Genomic DNA, 14,472 nt, shown 5'->3' with positions numbered 1-14,472 from the left:
CTAGGTAGGTCACCTACTATATGCTCCACAGCACTCCTTATAATTCCTTTCATAGCCATGCATTTGCTTATCGCGTCTTCTGTGCATGCATAGTGACACGGAATTTTCCAAACATGACAGTCTCTTCCTACATCAGATTTCAAAAAAAAAAAAAAGGAAAGAAAGAAAAAAAATAAATTTTCATTCATGCTTTCCATCAACAATATTTTTGCACTACATATATTAGAAAATGATCATTGTAATGCAGGACAAGGACAGGGATTGTAACTGCATTGCTTACTGTTATCTCCCAGCTCTCAGCATCTATTAATAGATATGTCTGGCACCCAATTAGTGCTTGATAAGTATTTGTTGAATGAATTAACGAATGATAAAAATAAGTCACTACATTCACTTCATATATCCACATGTGCCTTATTAACACACACATATAATTATCTACTGAGTGTTGTTTTGAAAATAATCACAAACAAAAATGGAAACTATGCTTGAATGAAACATAGTAAAGTCAAATTCATTTATCTAAAATATCTTCTTATAGTATTTCCTCATCTATAACTTACCCTGTAGAAATGTTTATTTCCAAGCCAACTGACTTACGAAGCTAAGAGTGTACTTAAGACATAGTTGGGGTTTTTCCCCCTACTTTAATCCAGTATTCATTTTCACTTTGTGGGGAAGGAGGATTATAAACACACACTATTTTATTTCCACTACTTGCAGCATTATCCTTTAAAATGCTTAACTTATAAATGTCTTCCAGCAGTCATGTTACCACTTAAAAGTTGTAAAAATTCCTTGAGATTTCACAGTTCTAAGTCTTTAAAAAAGAAAAAAAAAATCACTCTTAGTTGTCCATCAAACGGAACTGCTCAGATTTCCACAAATATATTGCCCTTTCAAGAAACTGTCTTTTTCCTTCCATCCACTTTTTATGAGAACTAAATCTAGTCTTTACTCACATTAGGGATTATCTGGATGCTTTTCATTAAGATATTGAATTAAACTACAATTAATACAAGCAGCTTCCTTGTATTTACAAGTTTACTACAGCCTTTATGTCCTGTTGTCAAAATGAAATAAGCCAACAATTCTTTTCTATTCAAAAAAAAAAAAAAATGGCAGTAGAATTTAGGAAGCCCCAAATTCATTTAGCTAGCTGCTTTGATATCCTTGTTTATTAAATGGAAATAATAATATCTGCCCCCTTTATTTCATGAGAGTTTTGTGAGGTTTAAATGAGACAAAGTAGGAACTTTGTAGAGTCAAAATTGCTTTTATGAATTCAAAGATATTATTGTATAAAATATTGCAAACCTGATTCATTGATGGCTTTCGCTGATACTGATGGCTTTCAGATTTAATTTAGTAGAAATAAGTATTCTTTTTGTTGGATATATTTATGTTGCTTCCCATTTGGAACTCAATTGGATATTAATGATTGGCAAGAGAAATTAGTCTCATTCTACAGTAAGACGGTATTAGGGTCCTCTTCTTCTTTATGTTTAGTTACATTTTAATTTTCAACAGGAGGGATAGCAATTATAGATGTCAAAGAAACTCACATAACTATCTGTTTACTTAACAAGCTAATTTGCTATTTCCTTCTCTTTCCTAAGCTTTTTTTTCCCTTCCTAAAGAATTTTACTTTTTGATCCCTGACAACTAACCTGTTTAAAAATTCTTTTTGAGATTTGTTCATTCATTCACCATATATGTATTGAGCATATACTATGGGCCAGGGCACTGAATAAAAATAGATCCAAAATCTGCTCACATTCAACTAACTGTCTGACAGAGAGATAGACAATGAATTGGCAGGAAACATAAATAGTCAATTAGAAAGTAAGCTGCAGTGGACATGAACAGACCACGATGCTACGGAGTAAGATGTGTGCATGAGGGGCATGCGTCTGATGTGTCTAGGCTGGTTGGTGAAGGGGTCTTTGAGACAAAGCCAGTTAGGCCAAGAATTGAAGAGAGAAAGTGCCAGCCATGGACAGAGGGGAGAGAAATTGAGGGAGCTGGGCAAGTGGCTCGTGTACAGAGGCCTGAGGCCTTATGTCTGTCTCTAAAAGAGATTGATGAGGAGCTTCTGGAATCTAGAACAAGGAAATGGGCCCCTGGAGCTCCTTGAGCATTTGTACAGATGAGACAGCTGAGGAAATCCCAATATGTGCCTCCCTCCTGTGGCTGTTTCTATTTTCTTGACAGTCTCAAATGACCTTTTCTTTTTCCTTCTAGCGTATTCATGAGACAGAGAGGGCTAGAAGGAACTTAAAATTCTAGGCCCTTTGCTGACCTCATTTCAGAAATAAGCAACATTCGCAGCTACCCTCCATATTATTTTCCCCATTAGTTCCTATCTGCTTATTTATAACACGTTTGCTTTAGGGAAGCATTCACACTCCACGAAATCTGGCTGGAATACAGTGCCTTTCAAAAAACAGATTCTGTCTCAAGACTTTCTCTCAGAGCTCACATGTGTCCCCCTCACCCACAAGTCATCCATCATCCTGTAACTTCCTGGTGCCTGAGTTACAATGAAATAAGTGTAAAGTTGGAAAAAACGTGCCCGTTGTAACTGTGACAGTGCTTCATGAGGAAAACAAACTGATCTGCTGCGTGGCTTTTTCTAACTCGACATCATTAACCTCTGACTTCATCTGTTGAACCTTGACTTGCTGAAGAGCAAAAGGGTTAGAGAACTCCCAGTAAATGATAGCTGATGGCATTAATAAATTCCAGGAATAGAGAAAGCCAAAAGTTCCATATCCCTAAATTGTAATTTATTGCTTCACAATGTATTTTTAGCACTGTATCCAGGGAAGAAATTCATATTTATGTTTATTTCACAGAATGTAGTCCTTATGTATCTGCATGCGAAGTAAACTCATGTTTTTAGGAAGTGCATTGTTTATCTTGGAAATGTTGACATCTTAACAGCTGAGATATTGATACGAAGTCTTATGGAGCATACTTAGGCCCACTAGTCATGAGGTACCCTTTGAGTACCTGTGTTGGTAATGGCTCTCTGGGTGCTTGTGATGTTTCCTATTCCCATAACTTGTGGCATAATCTCTCCTGGGTTTCATTTTAGGGTGACCCTGGATCATCTGCTGCAGGAATTAAGGTAACTATAACCTTGCAAGTGTTTGTTGTACTCCAGGATTTACAGTTCTTATTTTTATAGGCCTCTACTTTCTCTCCCTTTTTAGCAACTTAGGTGGTTATCTCTCTGTTCCTATTCTCCTGCAATAATTGGACTTCCAAAAGCAATAGGGAATATCCGTGGGAAATTTGATGGAGGTTTAAATAAGAAGTCTTGCATTCTCTTCCCTTTCTGATTGGTTTTTATGGAAATGTGATTTATATGTGATCTATAGGTATATTTACAGCAAAAAAAAAAAAAAATTAAATCAGTATACCTAATGAGATGTAGAGTCGCGGGATAAAGGAAATAAAAGACATGTGGTTGCAGAAGGGGACTAGGCCATCCCTGTGACGGTGCCCAGAGGCCTAAAGGTTTTAGAAAATTCTTGTAAGACCATCTTTTTCATCTTCGGTTTTCTTTGGCCAGGGAGAACCTGGAGAATCTGGTCGTCCAGGGCAAAAGGTAATATTTCTATCTCTAGTGTGTTCTTACTGTCTCATATTCACCATTTTATATCTACCATCCACTGTGTAATATGAAAACAATTATTACAAAATGATGTGGTTTTCATGTTTTGCATTACAGAGTGTTATTGGTTATTTTGCATTTTAAAAGTTATTGATGATGACCATAGCACAATGTGCAAACAAACTTTATACATGTAAAAGGGTGCTTTATGAAATAAAGTCTGCATATACTTAGCTGTTTGAAACTAACAAAGATCAGGTGGGTTGGAATGCCAACAATTTATCTTGCATGTTTAATGGTAATCTGCATGTTTCTATCTTTTTTAAAATAACTTTTTAATGGAAAAAAGTCTATAATTGGCTGTGTTGCTTTGCTGTTTCTATCTGTCATTAAACTGTCTCAATAATGATGAACAATTCTTTATGAATTATATTCCTTTTCCTATCATTGCAAATGCTTCCATACTGATAATTTTTTATGTGACTTATATCTACTTGTGCCATGAGTGTTGTTAAACACACTAAATTTGTTAATGAACTAAATTTTAATTAGAGGCACTAGCCATACCATTTTGTAGATACATTAGTTTTTGGGTTTTGCATTTGTACGTCATTTTAGCAATAAATTAGAGGACATGCAGTGAATCTGTTTAGATTCATACTTTCATTTGAGTCTGAAACAGGAAACACATGCTAGCAGTTTATTATCTGAGCATTTGGATATCGATGCCTATACAGTCAGATTTTAGACCACAGATGTAGCTAGCAAGTAAATGTGGATTCCATATTAGGGTAAATCTTAAAGATCATGACTCTGCCTTTGTCTAGCAGTAGCTGATGTTGTAGATAAACATATGAATAGAAAAATAAAGTTGACCTCATTAGCAGAAAAGGGAAGAGAGAATAAATCCCTTCTTGTATTTTGGAACCTTAAGATATAGTAAAATAATATTTCCACCTTCTTGAAGTCATTGAGAGGATAATTACTTCATTTTAAACACTTAGGATGAACATAATTTTTGAGGAGGTCTTTCACATTCTTTTAACATTTCTCTAATTTAAAAACAGATTTTTCTCTTAAAACTAAGAGTCTAAGCAATGACTCATTAGGCCCAGTTTTAAGTAAAGTTGAGACTCTTTCAAAGAGCCTAGCAGAACTCTGCAAATTTTACTATTTATTTTCTAAGATTTCCTATCAGTTCTTTATTTGAGAAATTTGGAATTAGCGATACAGAGATCCATGGTCTGCTTTGGTTTGAAAAAGCAACTGTTCTTCTCAGACAATCTAATTTTAGGTCCTTTAGCTTTTCAAATTTAAAGTCTAAGTTTTTACTGCTCTCCAAATCCGTGATTTGCTAAAAAGTCTGTAAGACAGTTGTGTCTCTAAAAAATAAACCAAAACAAACCTGCTATAATCTTGTATAGTTTTCACTGTTTTCAGAGGGGAATATTCAAATAGATTTTCAATTACTTAATAAAATGTTGCCTTATCATAATGATTACTTAGAAATACAGTTTAGATTCATTCTGGAAGTTTATAGATTTACACATGGGAATACTGGATTTCCTTTGCATTGCATTAAAAACCAGTTTTAAACTATATTGAGAGAAGGGGCAGAATCCTTAAAAGCTTACAGTTCTCCTGAATGAATATGTGCCCTAAAGTAAGCATCATCTTTTTCATTAATATTTAGGCCAGATTCTACCCTTTGATACAATCCCACTTTCCCACAATATTATGACTTCCTTTGTCTAATATCGGTATTTGGCAATACTTAGCCCAATGTTGATTTAAAAGTAAAGTATGTCCATGCTTGCTGCTGATGTAGATTAGAGAAATAAACTGAACTGAGTACCGAATTGCTTCAAGAGATCTTCCACGGCATTTTCCTCTCCATTGCAGAACAATGCTGGGGGTTCATTGGCACTTAGGCTCCTGTGTCAGAGACACCCCAGAAAAGTACAGAATATTGTGACACAGCAAAAAACTCATCAGTTAGCTTTCCACTGTGTGGTCTTGTTCAGCATGAGAGTTTGAGATCTAGAGTTATATTCATAATGTAGGAATAATTCATTGGATTTTCTTTCTTTTATAGCCTCAAGAGTTTACTATGTGATTGATGTGTGAGTTGGAGTGTATATATGTGCTTGTAGAGTGAGTGTGTAGATTTATAAAATAAGTATTGTGTTTCATCACCTAATTCTTTCCTTCCTAATTTTCCCACATCTTTTTAAAATAAATATTTTAATTTTAAAGGAGTAAAATTACTTGATCTCCTATCAGAAGGGCCCCTCACAGTTAAACTCTCTAGAAATATATAGAGCACTCTAGCAGGGACATGAGGTGAAGGCTGAGTCCTGATTTTGAGGTTCTCTTGTAATAGAGAGTGAAAGGTGAAAGGAAGGGGAAAAAAGCAAAAGTCTAAACCTGAAGGTTAAGCTTTACACAGCTATGTTACACTTTTGATTTATTTTGATATCCCCTTTGAATGGGATAATGAACCAAATCCTAATTATGACCAAGATCTGATCCCAAATTTTGGGCTGTGCATCCCCAAATTGAGTTCTTGAGAGAAGCCCCTGAGCCAAGGAATAGGCAAGAATGGAGAAGTTAACTGAAAAGCTATTGCCTAGTTCAGGAGTGTCCAATCTTTTGTCTTCCCTGGGTCACATTGGAAGAAGAACTGTCTAGGGCCACACATAAAATACATTAACACTAACAACAGCTGATGAACTAAAAAAAAAAAAAAAATCACACAAAAAATCTCATAACGCTTTAAGAAAGTTTATGAATTTGTGTTGGGCCACATTCAAAGCCATCCTGGGCTGCATGTGGCCTGTGGGCTGTGGGTTGGACACACTTATCCTAGTTAGAAGATAACCTTTTATGGTATAAAGATAGAGGATTTATATAGGAAAAAAATGTCTTCCTAAAAATGTTAGGCGGTGTTCCACAAAGGGTAACATTACATGTATTATAATCTTTCATCATATCAACTAATAAACATAAACTTGGAAAGGTCAAATTATGAAATATGAAAACTATGAGAAATAAGAATTTCTAAAGTATCTGTTCACTAAAAAATATATTTATTACTTAATACACATACATAGTACACATATGATGTAGAGAAAAGTTAAATGCTCGATCTCTGTAAGTAGTCAATCTACATTATAAAATATTTCATAATGTCTTACACATCTTTTTCTTGATTAAATATATGGGTGTGTGTCTATGTATGCATGCATGTTTAAATAAATATCTTTCTTTAAAGTAGTCATTCAATCCTTTCATTTGGTGGGAGGGAAAGATATGATGAGAACACCTGTTGGACAATAATGTTACAACCTACATATTTCCACAAATGTTTCAGATGGAATGTCTTCAAAAATGAGTTTTGGGGGACTTTTCTGAAACCATACAAAGCTATAGATTTGCCATCAATATGTTTACTTCTATTAGTTGTATATTCTATTGCAATTTACTGTTTTCAAGGGCCTTATACTTTTTTAATATAAAAGAATTTTCAGCAAAAAATATATACAAACTCTTTTCACTGGATCCTCTTAAACTCATTGATGGAAAGGTAAAAGAGAAAGTAAAAGAAGATCAAATATATAATGTTATATCTGTGTGAAATTTAACTACTTGGACATTCTTTGAATGGAATAACAAGTTCTTAATAATCAGCCTTTCTCCTCTGGCTTAATCTCATTTTAGTCTTATTGTTCATAATGCAAACCTTCATTTATATCGTTTCAGACAGAATCATTTTTCTTTTGCATTCCTGAAGTAACTTTGACCTAAATCATCAAGAAAACCATTGTCCTTTTTTGGTCTAATCACACAGCTTAACAAGCAGTCTCAGACATCACTTTGTGATAATACTAGAACAAACTATGCTGTTTCATAATTTGAAAGTAATAATACTTTCTGGTTGGACTTAGTGGATGTACTTTGAAATACGGATTGTTAAAGCATTTAGATGAAAGGAAATGCTTTATTTTGTCACTTAACTGTTAGTTTAATGCTCCTCTGTCTTTTAGTTGTCATCCCACTAACTGGCCATCATGAAATAATATCACCCTTTTGCCTTCAAATGTTATTTCCACAAAAAAATAGTCACTTCAATCCAACAGAGAGGACTTTCATTTTCTCCTGAGATTCCTTTATACTTCTTTAGTAGAATTCAGGAGATTTTCTAAGCAATGGAACCTCTTGTTATCATTCTTTGGGCTTAAAATAATGTAGACAACTCTGTGAAAATGAGAAGGTTAAGCTTGACTCCAACATGCTCACCCAAAATGTACTACTTAATCTCAAACCTGTATTCAGCGACAGCTGCATAGTACCATTAGCCCTAAGCTGCTAAGCAGGGTTGCTCAGACTCAACAATTGTCAGAAATACAGACTGGAGTTAGGTTTAATCTTAAGTATTCATTTTTCTTCTCATCATTCAGGAATGAAAAGGAAAGCTTACTATACTTTTTAAGTGAGCAAGACTTTTAATGAATATTGTTTTGATGTGACCATCTGTTCATACAGCCAACTCTTGATTATCTAAGGTGAGGGAATACTGCGATAGGATGCATTGTTGAAATGCACACATTATCTTCATTTGGGCAAATAGATTGAGCCTCCCCAACAAATCATTTAATGAAGAAATAATGAAATATGGGAGTTTCTTCTCTTTTGACTCCTCTTTCTCGCCATCTGACAGTGATACCAATGTGCAGTGAACTGAAAGGAAGAGAGAAAATCCCAAAAAATTTGTGAAGTGGTCAACCCATTTCTAAATCAAGAGTTGACTGAATTGTATAATCTCACAAAACTTTTTGAAAGTAGACGGTTTTTTTATTTATCTTTGCAGAAAGTGTTGAGCTAGGAACATTTGCCATGTTTTTCTCCAGATATTGTGACTGAGTGAAGATCATTCTATAATGCTATATGATTTTCCTATGTAGGGTGAACCAGGGCTTCCTGGGCTTCCTGGACTTCCGGGGATAAAGGTAAATACTGCACGGACAGTCTTGGCTTCACAGAACTGTAATTATGAGATTCACCCAAATTGGAAAAAAATAGGGAAAAATGAAAAATAAAAATAAAATGCTGTTCTCTAAGTACTCTCCAGCCATCTCAACTAACTAAATTTTTAAATTAAAAATTAAGCACAGATACCTCAAGTTTGCCGTGGCGAAATGGATTGTTTATTTCTCCATTTAACTTACTATTGCCCCTTAAATAAATGTAAATGTCACTTCATTTGAAGTCACAGGAATTCTTTAAAGTCTAAAATGTCTCTTTACCTTCACATTTTAATTTTATTCTTAAGACTCTATCAGATTTTGATCAGAATTAGAGTCTTAACATCCCCATAAATCTAACATTTAGGCAGCTGTTTTTGTGATTCACTCATTATAATAATCCCTTTAAAACATTTATCTTCTACTTCCTCTCAATAATTATCACTGCAAAGTACAAATCATATTACTAAAATATTTTGACCCAACACATACACTGTCCCCATAAACTTTCTAAATATCTTTTGAAATAATTGTTTAAAGTTTAGTTTGAAAACATTTGTTTTAAATGGGTGTAAACCACTTAAAAATGTTAAAAGCATTTTTAAAAAGTGTTTGAAATTGTTTACATGGTAACTGACAAGGCTTAAAGTTCTACTGCCTCAGATATAGTTGCTCCTTTAAAATCAGCTTCTTATTTTAAAACTTTTAAGATATATTCTAGACTACTTAATAGGGGTTAACATAATGCAAATACATGTTCCTTTTGTTGTTCTCATCTTACAAAGTTTTGAATGAATCTCTGTTGTACATTAGTCCATTCTAAAGTTAGTATTCCTAGACTAGGCATGGTGGCTCATGTAATCCCAACACTTTGGGAGGCCGAGGCGGGCAGATTACTTGGGTCGGGAGTTTGAAATCAGCCTGGCCGACATGGTAAAATGCTGTCTTTCTGAAAAATACAAAAAAAAATTAGCCAGGTGTGATCTTAGCTACTCAGGAGGCTGAGGCAGGAGGATCTCTTGAACCCAGGAGGTGCAGCTTGCAGTGAGCTGAGATCACGCACTGCACCCCAGCCTGGGCAACAGAGTGGGATTCCATCTCTAAAAAAGGAAAATAAAGTGAGCATGCCTACTTCTAGTGTGAGAGTTGGGTATACTGTTTTATGAAGGTTCTGCTTTGAGTGTGAGTTATGTGAAATAATATGATTTTAGGATAGACATATTATTGAGTTCCCAGAGGTCATATGATATATATAATATTTTATGAGTATATTTGGTATAATTGATAGACATGAAAGCTATGTCTTCTTGGTTGGCATTCAGCAATTTTAGTTCTATCTTTTTGTTTGATGTTTCTAGATTAGTATCATGAAAGTTCAGATATGTCCTTTTAATAGATTTTTAGTCTTTGGATTCTTTGGTGAAAAAGTAACACTCTATGACAGCAGTTTACTAAAGAGTTGAAATCACTTCCTTATCATTTGATATTTAGCAAAAATAACTTCACAAATTAATAGGTGGTTTCATATTATAGAGTTAAATTATGGCATTCCTTAGTAACACACACACACACACACACACACACACACACACATACAAAGATGGCTTTTTACAAATAATGGGAAAGTCATAAAAAATCTAAAACTATTTGTTTAAAGTGATAAGAAAGTGATACTCAGCATTAATCAAAACTAACCTTGTAGCATTATAAATAAAGGGGAAGGCATTTAAAAGGAGGGGCATTAGGAAGGGCTGAAGCAGTTTCCTGCAGCAAGTGCTTGTAGGTGATCGGGTTATCAGCTTCTCTCACAGGAACCTCTGTACTTTGAAATCCAGTTGTCCCTTCTCCTGAGCTTGAAGCACTTTCTTGGAGAGAGAGAGTACTTGAGAATGTGAAGTTGATTATTTCCCTCCGAAGGAAAAAAAAAAAAAAGCAATTTTGATTATACTATTTATCATCTTACTTTAGTCTTATATCCTCCATCACAAAAATATCCCAGTGGATCCTGGGAATTTGCCTAGTCATCTGTGGACTAGTCAGGATGTTTTGAGCTTTTTGAAGCTGAGAGGGGTGTTAAACGATTTGCCACCTCTAGCAAACGCTTTTATTCCTCGGGTCATAGGAAATGGCCAGATGGAGTTTGTCGAGGTCAGGTAGCTCTGATATTTTCTTTTGTTTTTCTCTCATTGACTGCTGACTATAGTGAAAAGAAGCTATTAATTGACAAAAACTCTTTTCATCAATCACTAGAGATACTCGTCTACATAATTACCAAGTACTGTTGGGTAACTATCTGGTATTTGATTTAAATCTTAGGCTCTGTTTTTGGTTAATAAGCTTTGTCTTCTCTAATCAGGATGTGGGAGATACGCTTTCCTTATAATGTAGTCAGTGCTCACTATAAATTAGTAATTTTGAAAAGGAGACAATTTAAAGATACATCACAACTGTTGGTCATTGGATATTTATAAATGTAGAGTTAAAGGCTTATAATTTTATGACATAGTTTTCTTAACTTAAAATGTTCTTTTTTCCTTTAATTTACATTTCTTCTATTAGGTAGCCACCACAGGACAGTTAACTATGATTTCATAGTTTGAACGAGTAACAGGATTTAAAAGATGAAACCACCATGTATGGATATAGAATGTGTGGTAGCAAGCACTTTACTCATAATCTTCCTAGACCTGTGTGTTTGTTTATGCTTTGGAAATACTTCCTGTTGCTATTCATCTCCTTCTTATCTGTTGGTGCTGCAGAGAGCATGTGAATGCCATCCGTTATTTCCAAGACTTTGAGGAAACCAGCCATGACATACCAGGGAAGCTTTGATTCACCACCTGTTGCTCTCGGGGAATGGTGGGAAACTTAATGAGCATCCACATGCCTTCCACAGCTCTCAGGAAATGAGCAAAGTGCCTAAATACAGACAGCAGACTCATCTATCTATCACCTCAGGGTCCCACTCAGAGAAAAGTGCTAATACCTTAGGCATACATAATAAAAGTCACTAAGAACAGGCATAACTTAATTTCGAGCTACCCTTAAGCTTCCTGCAGAAGTATCCAAAAGTCCTCTTACCATATGGAAGATATTTGGAATTCCTATTTCGTGCATTCATGGTACATATAGTGTCACGATGTTCAACTGGGAAAATTAAATTATATACAATGTACCATGCAGACATTGATCTTCTGGAATAAGATTTGAGCCCAGAAAATTAGTTTCTGAAACAAGCCTTCACATATTTTTAATGGGTAAAATTATTGTAACCAGCTTTTCTGATACTACATAAAAGAGTAAGATTCTAAGTTCCTATTTTCTTAGGCCTTGCTCTCTACACTTATTTTGAAAAACGTAAGTACATTACTTACCCCCTTTTTATGGTTATGTTACCCTGGCAGTAAGCAGGATAGAGCAGACTTCAGAACAGACCACTAATGTGCAGATCCTTGTCCACCCCTTATCAATAACATAATGTGGGGCAACTTCTATCATCTCTCTGTACTTCAGTTTCCTCATAAGATGGGACTCATTGACCATAACTCAGAGGGTTGTTGTGAAAATTAAATGCACTAATACATGTAAAGTTCTTAAAATATTGCCAAGCATGTAGTATGCTGTAGCAGTTTGGGTTATTGTTATCTCTTTCTTTCAGGGCAGCTCAAAATATTGGAAACATTGGTTACACACATGTTCTATACAGTCTTTCCTCATGTAATTTTAACCTATAGGATATAAAGCCCTGTATATTCTGTAGGTTAGTAAATGTAAATTCTGAAAACTCCTTTGCAGTCACCAGTGGATGTTACTTTAAGAGAAGTCAGGATCACCTGCTTTTTCTCCAAACATGACATCACACTATACACCTTTCCTATAACCCAAATGTATCCCAGGAACAAAGGATGAAGAACCACAGTGTTGTGGGCATAGGACATGGCACTTTCAATGTTCTCCTTCCTGGTTCTGTTCACAGGAAAAGTAAAAGCAAACCTTGACTTGTAATGATGGAAATTCTCCAGGCCCCAGTCAATGTTATCTAACCCAAGACATTTTTCAGAAATATAGATCTTCAGGCTGGGCGCAATGGCTCACGCCTGTAATCCCAACACTTTGGGAGGCCGAGGCAGGTGGATCACCTGAGGTCAGGAGTTCGAGACCAGCCTGACCGACAAGTTGAAACCCCATCTCTAGTAAAAATACAAAAATTAGCCAGTCGTGGTGGCAGGTACCTGTGGTCCCAGCTACTCAGGAGGCTGAGACAAGAGAATTGCTTGAGCCCAGGAGGCACAGGTTGCAGTGAGCCGAGATTGTGCCACTGCACTCCAGCCTGGGCAACAGAGCAAGACTCCATCTCAAAAAATAATAATAATAATAATAAATAAATAAACATAGATTTTCAGCACTTGCTTTTCCTTCTTTCAACGTGTACCACCAGGCCAGGCACGGTGGCTCATGCCCATAATCCCAGCACTTGGGAGGCCGAGGTGGGTGGATCAGTTAAGGTCAGGAGTTCGAGACCAGCCTGGCCAACATGGTGAAACCCCATCTCTACTAAAAATACAAAAATTAGCCAAGTGTTGTAGCACATGCCTGTAGTCCCAGTTACTTGGGAGGCTGAGGCAGGAGAATCACTTGAACCTGGGAGGTGGAGGCTGCAGTGAGCCAGGATCGTGCCACTGCACTCCTGCCTGGGCAACAGAGCAAAACTCCATCTCAAAAAGAAAGAAAAAAAAAAAGTATACCACCAGTTTATTTCACCATATTCAGAAAGCAAAAAAGGTGGGGGGGCAGGGGGGAATGTGGAGCAAGGGAGATGTAATGCCGTAAAAATTATATGAAATCATTTTATTGGCAAATACATTTTCACAGTACTATCATGCTTCAAAGCTTGATATTTTTGTTCTGGCTTCCACGTTAGTGAAAATTTGACATTAAGATCAAGAACTTGGGGACTAGGAGGGTATGAGACAGTAACTAACTCTTTATATCCCAGCATATGAAATAATTCTTGCCACTAAATTATATAAAGACTAGCTTTTACAGGTGGCAGAAGCATTTACTCTGGCATTCTTAGGATTAAGTACAGTGCTCGGTAATCTAATAGAAGCTTATCTTGTAAATCCACCAGAGGTGAGGTTCCTTCTTCAAAAACATCAAATCACATTTTAAAAATAGCAGAGAAAAACTTCTGGAAGCAACATAGGATGTGAAATGAATTCCTAAAAGAGAAAAAGAAAATGGAGTACTGGTTAAATGAATAACATTGTGTTATCGTTACATATAATTATTTCCTGCCTGCACAAAGTTCATCTGAAAAGTTGAATAATTGGAGAGTCCAATTAGGAAACTCAAATAACCAGAAATCAGAGATTTTTAGCAGCCAGAATGAAGCCGCAAATAAATACAAGGAATATGCTTTCATGATGTAATCCGGTTAAGAAAAAAAAATCACAAAGGTATGTTTTCTGGATTTTAAATAAACCTGCTATTATAGTTCATTTTAATCAGTGCCACCAAGATGTTTTAATTTACACTAAAATTTGATACTTAAGGGAAATAAATGTTTTGGGGGCAGACTCTACTTTCTCATTCTTTTTCCCCTCAATAATTTTACATATCAATCATTACCAAAACTGGCTGCCTGATGGTTCTTATTACAACAAATGTTCTTACTGTAATCCTCAAAAGCAGGTATCATGCTGCCTTGAATTCTAATTAACCTTTAAGCAAGAAGAATATTGTATGGCTAATGCATTCAGTGTCAAGACACATTAATCAAAATTGTTGGTGATGCTTTTAGCACCCAGGCAGATCAGCACATAT

General features: G+C 35.6%; 1 protein-coding gene across 2 annotated transcripts in view; it reads left to right on the top strand.

Annotated features, from left to right (window-relative positions):
• Window positions 1-14,472, top strand: part of COL25A1 (collagen type XXV alpha 1 chain) — a 506,768-nt gene that overhangs the window by 423,050 nt on the left and 69,246 nt on the right. For both annotated transcript variants that reach the window (XM_025385780.1, XM_025385781.1), the window contains 3 exons: window positions 3,101-3,133; window positions 3,581-3,616; window positions 8,587-8,631. In XM_025385780.1, the coding sequence (XP_025241565.1) occupies window positions 3,101-3,133; window positions 3,581-3,616; window positions 8,587-8,631 (114 nt within the window). The remainder of the gene's footprint in view (window positions 1-3,100; window positions 3,134-3,580; window positions 3,617-8,586; window positions 8,632-14,472) is intronic.

Source organism: Theropithecus gelada, chromosome 5, assembly GCF_003255815.1.
Source record: "Theropithecus gelada isolate Dixy chromosome 5, Tgel_1.0, whole genome shotgun sequence".
In the NCBI taxonomy this organism is placed as follows: domain Eukaryota; kingdom Metazoa; phylum Chordata; class Mammalia; order Primates; family Cercopithecidae; genus Theropithecus; species Theropithecus gelada.
The sequence above is the reverse complement of the archived record's forward strand: the minus strand, read 5'-3'. Positions and strand labels throughout refer to the sequence as shown.